At 57.0% G+C, this 10,200-nt stretch overlaps 1 protein-coding gene across 2 annotated transcripts in view; it reads left to right on the top strand.

Moving 5' to 3' along the window:
- Nucleotides 1–8,469, top strand: part of RIN3 (Ras and Rab interactor 3) — a 124,549-nt gene extending 116,080 nt beyond the window's left edge. For both annotated transcript variants that reach the window (XM_034993058.1, XM_034993059.1), the window contains 2 exons: nucleotides 4,253–4,416; nucleotides 7,261–8,469. In XM_034993058.1, the coding sequence (XP_034848949.1) occupies nucleotides 4,253–4,416; nucleotides 7,261–7,581 (485 nt within the window). In that variant the 3' untranslated portion in view covers nucleotides 7,582–8,469. The remainder of the gene's footprint in view (nucleotides 1–4,252; nucleotides 4,417–7,260) is intronic.
- Nucleotides 8,470–10,200: the final 1,731 nt, after the last annotated feature.

Genomic DNA, 10,200 nt, shown 5'->3' with positions numbered 1-10,200 from the left:
CCCCCCCCCCCCCCCCCCCCCCCCCCCGCCACAGCGGTGACAGACGCTGCCCATGGCAGCTCTGAGGGCCAGAGGACATACTTTATATCATGGAGCACAAACCAGGAGGCCTCCCTGCACCTCTCTCTGTTCCTACCCTGAGAGCCAAAGTGGGAAGTCACAGCACCCAGAACAGGCCCAGCCTCACAGGTGTTGGCCCCCCAGTAGTGAGAGGACGTGGGGGTCTCTAGCTTCAGCAGGGGCTTCCACCCGTCAAGTCTGACAGCTAGCAGATCTCCATCTAGAAGTATCTGGGCTTAGGGGCAGAAGGACAGAGCACAAGGTACAGCGGGGCGGGGGGTGGGGGGGAGACAATGTTCCTGAGTTTCCCAGCTTTGCCTCCTGTCCTAGGAGGCTGGTGGCACACAGGGTGCTCCATCCCCAAAGCGCCTGAGGCTCGGTTAAGAAGAAGAGTCTGCCTGCCTTTGGTGCTCTGAGATGCTCAGAGATGCCTGGGGCAAGGGCCGGCCCTCGGGGAGTCCTCACTCAAGAGAACTTCAGTTGCTCCATTCTAACAGAACTAACACAGGTGTAATAAGAAGAGCGGTTTGCAGGCAGAATTTCCATCCCGGTGCTGCCTCCAGTTGGCTGGAGACCTTGGACAAGTCACTTAACTTCTCTGGCTTGGGAAAGTGCATGTGCTGGGCTAGATTTGAGGTTTTCAAGCTGACTGGGCGCTCCAGCATTCTGCATTCGACAGTCTGATTCTGTGCCCTCTGAGACCTTCATGTTCTTTCAGCTGGTTCCGAGTGCTGCTAATTTGGTAAAAGACCAGTGATCGGGTCCCACTTTGTTTGCAATGGGCTTATCAGGCATGGAAGATCAGGGACTTCCTAGAAGAAGTAGAGGGGGCCTGAAGGCTGGGCAGATGGGACCCAGGCCCCCTTCTAGCCTCTCTCTGCAGCTCCCACCACTCTGGGCAATTAAAAGCTAGACGGGGAGACCCAGGCAGCTCTGGGCACCTGGCTGGAGCCGGCTCAAAATCCAAACCTCTCCTAGAAGCACCCTCCTGCACATCTTTGCCCATGTCCCTTCTGCACCCTAACTGATGGCTGGCCATGCTGTACAAATATCTTAATAGGGGTCTTGAGTTTTCTTCATCAAAGGACAACACTCTCCCCAAAGGGAACTACCAGCTCCCAAACTCATGGTGGGAGGGTTCGCCTGCCACCTAGTGGTCCTGGCAGGTACTGCATGGCATGATGGCCCCCCCACCCCCAAGTCAAAGGGAAGTTGGCTCAAAGAGGGTGAGATTCCCAGCCCCCTGCCACCCCGGGGCATCTTTCTGTCTTAGGTCACCTAACCACCTGCGTTACTCACACCTTACTAAGCCCTGCACTTGACAGTATTCATCTTATTTACTTTTCACAACATCCTCAGAAAAGCAAATGAGGAAACAGGCAGAGAGAGGACGGTAACTCCCCCGAGATCCCAGGGCTGGCTGCTGAAGGACACAGACTCCAAAACTGAACGCTCTCGGTCAGCCCGTGCACTGCCCTCAGCTCCTCCATCAGCAGCCCGGGAGACTTGATCACGGCTGGGACACAGGGCCTGGGAGGCACGCCAGCCGGACGAGAGGGACTCTCGGGACCGCCAGGGAGGGCGGCGCCAGGGAAGGGTTCCTGGCACAGCTAGCTTTAAGCTCCACTGGAAAGGGAGACACATGAGTGGTTTAGAAGCTGGCTCTTCTCCAATAAGGGATACCAACCCAAGTTCTATGTCAGCTTTGACATGAGCATCACACCCTCCCCAGCCAGGCTGTGAGCTTCTTTCCATATCGGTGTGAAATTTGTAGGCATATGGAGGCAGCGTCATCCAATCTAACAGGAATGCTTGGGGCTGCAGATAACTCGCGATGTAACTAATAATGGTTTAAAAGTGAGTGGGAATGCCAGGGTGGCTCAGTCATTAAGCGTCTGCCTTCGGCTCAGGTCATGATCTCAGGGGTCCTGGGATCGAGCCTCGCATCGGGCTCCCTGCTCTACAGCGAGTCTGCTTCTCCCTCTGCCTCTGTGATCTCCCTCGTTCTCACTCTCTTTCAAATAAATAAATAAAAATCTTAAGAAAAGAAAAGAAGACCTAGGAGAAGCAACTGATGATAATGGCAGTTTTTAGCCCTGTCATCAGGAAATCCCAGACCCATCTCTTTCCATTGTTCTGTAGGATGTGAGCCTCTGTCTTTGTGCTGGTCACCTCTGATCTGCAGACAGTGGCTGTGCCTCGGGGCTCACCTCCGTGTTCCAGGCAGGAGGAAGGAGGACAGGCAAAAACCCAAGGCTATAGCAACCCTTTCAGAAGCCTTTCCTTGAAGGTCCCCCCACCACCACAGATTTCCACTTGCATCTAAGTAGCCAGAATGGGGTCTCCTGCCCTCCGAGCTGCAGGAGAGTCTGGGAAGTGAGCATTTTTAGTTAACTGTTCCTTCCCCCCAAAAGTCAAGTTCAGTTATTCAGAAAAAAAAAGAGGAGATGGGATTTGCACAGGTCACTAGGAGAATCAGCTTCATGTCAGAAATCCTTGTCCTGGGGGTGCCTGCAGGGCTGTTGGTTAAGCGTCCAACTCTTGATTTTGGCTCAGGTCATGATGTCAGGGTCCTGAGATCAGACTCCTCATCAGGCTCCACGCAGAGTCTCCTTGTCCCTCTCCCTCCCCCCTACTCTCTAGCAAATAAATAAATAAATAACCTCTCCCTCCCCCCTACTCTCTAGCAAATAAATAAATAAATAAATAAATAAATAAATAAAACAAAACAAAAAACCAAGAGGAGAAATCCTTGTCCCAGCCCCTAAAGGGCTCGGGAGGGAGGCCCAGGGAAGAGCTGTACCCTCCATCTCTCTAAAGTGACAAGGCTCGGGGTGCCTGGGTGGCTCAGTCGTTAAGTGTCTGCCTTCAGCTCAGGTCATGATCCCAGGGTCCTGGGATCGAGCCCCACATCGGGCTCCCTGCTCCGCCGGAAGCCTGCTCCTCCCTCCCCCACTCCCTCTACTTGTGTCCCCTCTCTCGCTGTCTCTCTCTCTGTCAAATAAATAAATAAAATCTTTAAAAAAAAAATTTTTTTTTAATAAATAAATAAATAAAGTGACAAGGCTCAATGAGGTCAGTGCTTCACTAACATTTTAACTCAAACCCCTAGCAAGCTAAGAAGAGTGAACTTGTAAGCATCTGTGCAAATGATTGTCTTTTATCTTAAAACCTCATGTAAATTTTGCAGTCCAAGTCTCTGAACGGTTAAATTACCTTAGGAAACACATGTGAATTAATGTAAGTAAAAAAGGAGTGGAGAAATGAAGAATTTGAATTTTTTATTTCTCTTAAATCTTTAAAAATCGTGTGTAAAAGTATTAACCATAACTAACATTTTTCTACAACTTTTGAAAAGTATTTTTTAGACTAGAACATATGTGTGTGTCTGTCTGTCTATATACACACACACATATCACTCTGAAATGAGAAGTCTCCTAGCCACCCCTTTCCCCCACGCTAAAGACATACACGATTATCAGTTTCTCATGTGACCTTTAAATTTTAAAACAGGGGCGCCTGGGTGGCTCAGTCAGTTAAGCCTCTGCTTTCAGCTCAGGTCACAATCCCAGGACCTGGGATCAAGCCCCCCCGCATAGGGCTCCCTGCTCAGCGGGGAGCCTGCTTCTCCCTCTTCTCCCTGCTCCTCCCCACTCGTGTGCTCGCTCACCTCCGTCCCTTGGGCTCTCTGTCACTATCTTTGTCTCTCTCTCAAATAAATGAATTTAAAAATCTTTTAAAAAAATAAATTTTAAGGCGTTCCAAAACTCATTTGAAAAATAAGTTCCAGGGGCACCTGGGTGGCTCAGTCGTTAAGCATCTGCATTCGGCTCAGGTCATGATCCCTGGGTCCTGGGATCGAGCCCCGCCTCGGGCTCCCTGCTCAGCGGGAAGCCTGCTTCTCCCTCTCCCACTCCCCCCTGCTTGTGTTCCCTCTCTCACTGTGTCTCTCTCTGTCAAATAAATAAAATCTTAAAAAAAAAAAAAGAAAGAAAAGAAAAATAAGTTCCATCCTGAAGGGGAGCCAAAGACCATCTTTGGGGCGGGGGGGTGGTGCTGGACTTGAGGAAGTTTGCGAATGTGCAGGTGACCGAGGGGCAGGTGTGCCCTGGGCAGCGGCGGTGGGTGGAGCCTGGAGAAGGGGGCGGGGCGAGGAGGTCCCAGCTCAGCTTCCACTCCCTGGTCTCCGCAGGGTCCTACTACCTGACCACCACCTACGGGGCCCTGGAGCACATCAAGAACTACGACAAGATCACGGTGACCCGGCAGCTGAGCATGGAGGTGCAGGACTCCATCCACCGCTGGGAGCGCCGGCGCACGCTCAACAAGGCCCGGGCCTCGCGCTCCTCCGTGCAGGTGACGCCTGGGACGCGGGCTGGCGGGGCGGGAGGGGGCTGCCAGTCCCGTGGCCCCCCAGCTCAGTGAGCCTGACGCCGGCTGGTTGGGGGGGACAGGGCTTTAGAAAAGTATCACAGACACATTGGGTATTTGAGTTGAGCAGACAAGACCGGATTTGGGGGGGGATGATAATTTAATCCCACATTCCTTAGTGCCCACTATGCCTGGAGATGTGGACCTAGTCTTGCCAGTTCCCCTTTGCGGAGCCCGTGAGCTGACCTACAGCCTTGCCCCTTTTGTCCCTGGACAAATGCAGCAGCTGCCAGCGTCCCCTGCCCCTCCAATCCAGCCACCATTCGCCCCACCTCTCCCTAGACACACTCAGTATTCAAGCCATGCGTGGCTGGACTCCTGCCTCCTACCCTCTCATCATCCCCCACACCCCTACACTGCATCCCGTCAAGCTACCCCAGTTCCCTGAACATGCTGAGCTCAAGTCCCTGGTGTTCAGCCTCCGCCCGTGCTGCTCAATCTCTTCTTCACTGGCTGCCACTGCCCATTCTCAGTGGGTCTGACAGACCCTCTGAGAAGCCTTCTTCGAACCATTTCCCCGGACCTGTCCCCCACTCCCTGCGGCCCAGGTTAGATGCCCTCCTCTGTGCTTCTTGCTGCTGCTTCCCCCATTATAGCACATATCTAACCATATCATGACTGTCTAAGTATGGAGCCATTGCTCTGGAAGGGAGGGCCTGTGGCTCACATGTCCCAGGGGCCCCACACCCAGGGCCTGGGACAGAGTGGGATTGGGCTGTGTGCAGAATGGAGAGAATTAAAACATCAAGCCAGGCAGCAACCCAGAGTTGGAAATAGCTCTTCAGTCTCACTCCCTTGGCACCCAGAACACACTGGACCTGAACCCCACTCCTGGCTTTCAGGATGGTCCCTCTGTAACAGACAGAACCCAGGTCTGGGAGGCAAAAGGCTGAAGGTCTGGACCCAGCTCTGTACTAGCTTGCTCTGTGACCCTGAGCTGTCCCTGCCCCTCTCTGGAACTCAGTTTTCCTATCAGCATAGGTCGACTGGGGACCAGATGAGCTGCCTTCCCAATACATGTTCTAGGCTACCAAGATGATGCCCCCCTCCTCTACTCAGTGGTGTCTTGATAATGTTAGTAACTGGCTCTCTCGGGAGAAAAAAAGCAGCTCCGATCTCCTGTCAATTTCCATGGTGTAAATACTCCCACCACGACCAATTTCAAGCTACTAACTTGGCATCACTGAACTTGAGATTGGGAAGAGATGTACACAGTTGGCTTTCTCAAGCTGGTTATGAGCCAGCATAAGTTGGGAGGAGCAGGCTCCAGCCCACCACCGCTGCCCATCCCCTCCTGGGACACGTGTCCCTCCACCGACTCTGACAATATGGGCACTCTTGATCCAAGCCTGACCACGGGACTCCTCACTTCTTGCTTCTACTTTGTAGGTTCCCAGTGCTAAGCCAGGCAGGGCATCGGGGTGGCTCACTGGGGAGATAAAGCTTAGGAGAGAGGCCCGGGATGGGGGGCGAGGAACCCCCTCAGCTATCTCTGGAGTCGGGGGGCACCACCCCTCTGCTTCCTCCCAGCGCCTCATATGCACTCACCACTCTGTAGCCATAATTATAATCACTCTTTTTTAAAAAAGATTTTATTTATTTATTAGAGAGAGAGAACACGAGCAGGGAGAGGGGCAGAGGGAGAGGGAGAAGCAGACTCCCCGCTGAGCAGGGAGCCCTACGTGGGGCTCGATCCCAGGACCCTGAGATCGTGACCTGAGTGGAAGGCAGGCGCCCCTAATTATAATCACTCTTAAGCGGCGGTCGTGTCGGACAGCTGTGCTGTTACCAGCCTTCCACAAGGGGGCAGCCCCGCACACACGGCCTCCTGCCTGCCCTCAGGGGCCCCGGGGACGGGAGCTAGTCTGCTTCCGCGCAGCCAAGGTGCAAGGGCTGGTGTTATCCCAGTTTACAGTGGAGAAAGTGGAGGCTCAGGGAGGTCAAGGTCACACGGTGGGAGCAGATTCAAAGCCAGGCAGGAACTGGAGGGCCCATCCTTCCACCATACGGCCCTCCCTCTGGGGCTGGTGGAAGCCGGTGTAGGTGCTGTTCAGGTTTGTGCGTGTGCTCCCAGCCCCAGCCCCGCAGGCAGGGCCTCACCCTTGTCCGCCTAGCTGCTGCGGTGCCCCTCTCCATCCGTCCGAAACCCGCCTTCAGGCCCAGCTCCCCTGCCCCTTTCACTAAGCCTCCCGCCCCTCCTGCCCCCCTGCTCCTCGGAGCCCCCAGCCCCATCCCCAGATGTCTCCAGCCCTAGTTCCGCCAGCCTTAGCAGCCCCAGCTGCACCGTGGGCCGCTCGGCCTGGGGTCTGCGCATTCGATTTTCTTTATGCAGCTTCGGTGCCCCAGCGCTGGGCCTGGGGTGGGGGTGCCGGGGGACCGTGGGGAGGAATTGTTGAGAAGTGGGTGACGGAGGAATACTGGCGGCGAGGCCGCCGACTGGCCACCAGGGGGCGCGCTCGCTCCTCGTTGCCGAGAACCCCGCCGACTCACCCCGCAAGGTCGGCCCTCTGAGAGCTGAGGCTCAGAGACCGAAGCACCCCGGCCTGGGTCACACAGCCGGGTCAGCCGCAGGGGCCCCGACTGCCCACCCCACGACCGCTCCTGCCGTCCCCTGTGTGCCTAGAGAAGAGCCCAGGGCCCAGACAGGGCAATGGGCTCGTCCAAGGCCACTGCGCTCCTCCCCCCCCCCGCCCCCCCGGTGCCCGCTCGCAGGGTCGGGGTGCCGCTGGGCCCCGCGGTGACGCCAGCCCCCTCCGCCTCGCCCCGCAGGACTTCATCTGCGTGTCGTACCTGGAGCCCGATCACCAGTCGCGGACGCTGGCGTCGCGGGCCGACACGCCGGCCGAGGCGCTGTGCGCGCAGTGCGCCGACAAGTTCGAGGTGCCGCGGCCCCAGGAGCACCGGCTGTTCGTGCTGGTGGACGGGCGCTGCTTCCAGTTGGCCGACGAGGCGCTGCCGCACCGCATCAAGGGCTACCTGCTGCGGAGCGAGCCCAAGCGCGACTTCCACTTCGTGTACCGGCCCCTGGACGGCGGCGGGGGCAGCGGGGGCCCGCCCTGCCTCGTGGTGCGGGAGCCCAACTTCCTGTGAGGCCCGGGCGCCCCCCGGCCCCTCGGGGGGCCGCATGTCAAGACTGGCCGGCGCGCGAAGCCGAGAAGCGGGCCGACGGGGCTCCCGCTCCTCGCCGCCCCCCCCCACCCCGTGCAAGCCTGCAGGAGCCCCCCATCTGAGCGCGCGCGCGCACACACACACAGAGTCCCAAGGTGGGTGGGATGGAGGGGATGCCCCCGTGTCACACTTGCTTGCAACATCCTGAGTGTGCCTAGGCCAAGCGGGCAGAACAATCAGGGCAGAACACTCGAGAAGAGAATATGAAGCATGCAGGCGCAGCGTCCTTCATGAAGGAGAGTGAGAGCACCCAGAGGCCAAGTTCTTCGTTAGACAGAAAGGGAAATGAGGCTCAGAGAGGGAAGGGACTCTCCCACCAGCTGCAGCAAACAGAGCCCCGGCCTGGCCCCTGTTCCCTCACAGCCCTGCAGGCCGGCCCTTCCGCCCCACCCCCCTGCCCCCCACTCCTCCCTGTTTCACGGGAAGGGCTCCTTTCCCCAGGACTGTCCTTCGGAGGAGCGGCCTGGCCACATCTGCCCACACCCCTCCCCCCGTGGAGCTGGGGTGTTTTGGACCCTCCCAGCATCTCAGGAGCATCTCAGGGTGTGTATTGAGGAGACAAGCCCCCCCATCCCGACAGGGGAGACTGCCCTCAGCTACCAGTGCCCACAATCATCCACCCTCCCCCGCAGTTTCTGAGCCCCTCCTACACCAGGACCACCCAGCAAGGCCAGCTCCGCACCTGCATGGACAAGCCCAGCTCCAGCCACCGGAGAACACTGACGGAGCCCTCTCCCTGGTGGACACACCCCGGGGCTGTGGCAATGGGACAAGAGATGCTGTGTGGGGAGAATTTAATAAAAGCTCTTTAAAAAATGTCCTCTGTTTTCCTCAAGGGCCTAGAGCTCTGCTCAGCCAGCCAGACCCCGCATTAATGCCTAAGTCCCTTCCCAGGTGGGGCTCAGAAGACCGGCCCCCCTCCTTTCTGCTGAGGGCCCTGTCCTTTGACAGAATGTGCAGGGTACCATCAGCCACTCAGCTCGCATGGTCCTGGCCCCGGTCTGCCCCTCAGCCTGCTCAGCTACTGCCTCCCCACCGCCCTTGGTTCCGTCCTTCCCGCCGCTGTATCCTTTCAAGCATGCTCTCACACCTTCCTGCTTCTGCTGCTTATCCCAGGAATACCGTTGCCCGTAGTCATTGCCTGGTCTGACTCCTATTCATCCTTCAAAGCCTGTCTGCTCCGGGAAGCCTTCTCTGACTTCCTCGGCCGGCCAGGCAGTGCCTGTACACATTCCCACATGTCCTCACAAAGAGACATCTCATCGAATGGCAGTTGTCTGTTGATACTTCCGCTTTGTCCTCCAGATTTGGACTATTCATGTCTGTGTCCTCAGCATTGACTAAAAACACGTATTTGTCAAGTGCCTGTTAAATGTCAGCCCTCTTCTAGGCCCCGGGAAACAGCAGAGAACAACACAAAGTTCAAATGGAGCCCCAGTGAATGGCGATGAGCAGTGTGCCCAGGGCAGGGCGGCTGGGCTTTCCTGAATGAAGCCCCTGGCCATCAACCAGCCCATCCAGCCAGTCAGCAAACAGCTGTTGTCTCTAGCTCCAGGCCAGTCCTCTGTGAGATGCGGCCAGCCGGCAGCAGGACTTCCCAGGCCGCGGGTTGCTGTAGGTAGGCCAACACCCAGAAACTGAGGGGAGCCAGCCATGACTGCAGGCTCCCCTCCCCTCCCCCCACCCCACCTGGGCTTCCAGTGCTCCCCATAGCCCTGAGCTGAGCTTGCTATGCAGTCTGGTACCCCCAGCCATAAGGTAAGCAAGTGCCCACTGCCTCCCGCAAGGCCTGAGACAGATGGGGAAAGTCAGAGGGGGCCTTTTGCCCAAGTGGGGCCCCCAATTTGGGGCAGGTTTGGGATCCAGACGGTGGATTGGGCCCCAGCCCAGCCCTGGGGTCCCATGTCTGGCTCCCAGGAAGTCGGCAGAAGCAGCCAGAGGGTTGATCAGCACAGATACGTGTGTGTGTGTGTGTGTGTGTGTGTCTCGGGCCCATGTCCAGCTCCCAGGAAGTGGGCAGAAGCTGCCAGAGGGCTGATCAGCACATATACGTGTGTGTGTGTGTGTGTGTGTGTGTGTCTCGGGCCTACCATCCTCAGGCCAGTGCAGGGATCCACCCAGCAGAGGCCAGAAGGCAGGAGGGTTGGGGCTACCTGCTTCACCCCCCGCCCCTTGTCTGGATGTTTCTGCCCCTGGGGAGGTGTGACAGGACAGCACACCCAGGGCCACAAAACAGGGTATCACACATGCTGAGCCCTGGGGGGTGGGGGGGGACCTGCGACTGGTGATCCATTTCCCTGCATTATTTTCTTTAATCAGCAAAACAGTCCCCAGATGAAAACATGGAGGCTCAGAGAAAGGGGGTGTATTAGCCTGCTAGGGCTGCCCTCACGAAATACCATAGACTGGGGGGGGGGGGGGGGGGCTTAAAGAATAAAGTTATTTCCTCACAGTTCTACAGGCTGGAAGTCTGAGATGGAGGTGTCGGTGGGTTTGGTTTCTTCTGGGCTCACAGAGGGCTGCCTCTCGCTGTGTCCTCAT

This window comes from Mirounga leonina, unplaced genomic scaffold (genome assembly GCF_011800145.1).
Source record: "Mirounga leonina isolate KUSES-001 unplaced genomic scaffold, KU_Mleo_1.0 Mir_82, whole genome shotgun sequence".
NCBI lineage: Eukaryota > Metazoa > Chordata > Mammalia > Carnivora > Phocidae > Mirounga > Mirounga leonina.
Note: the sequence above shows the minus strand (reverse complement) of the source record. Positions and strands in the feature narration are given on the sequence as shown.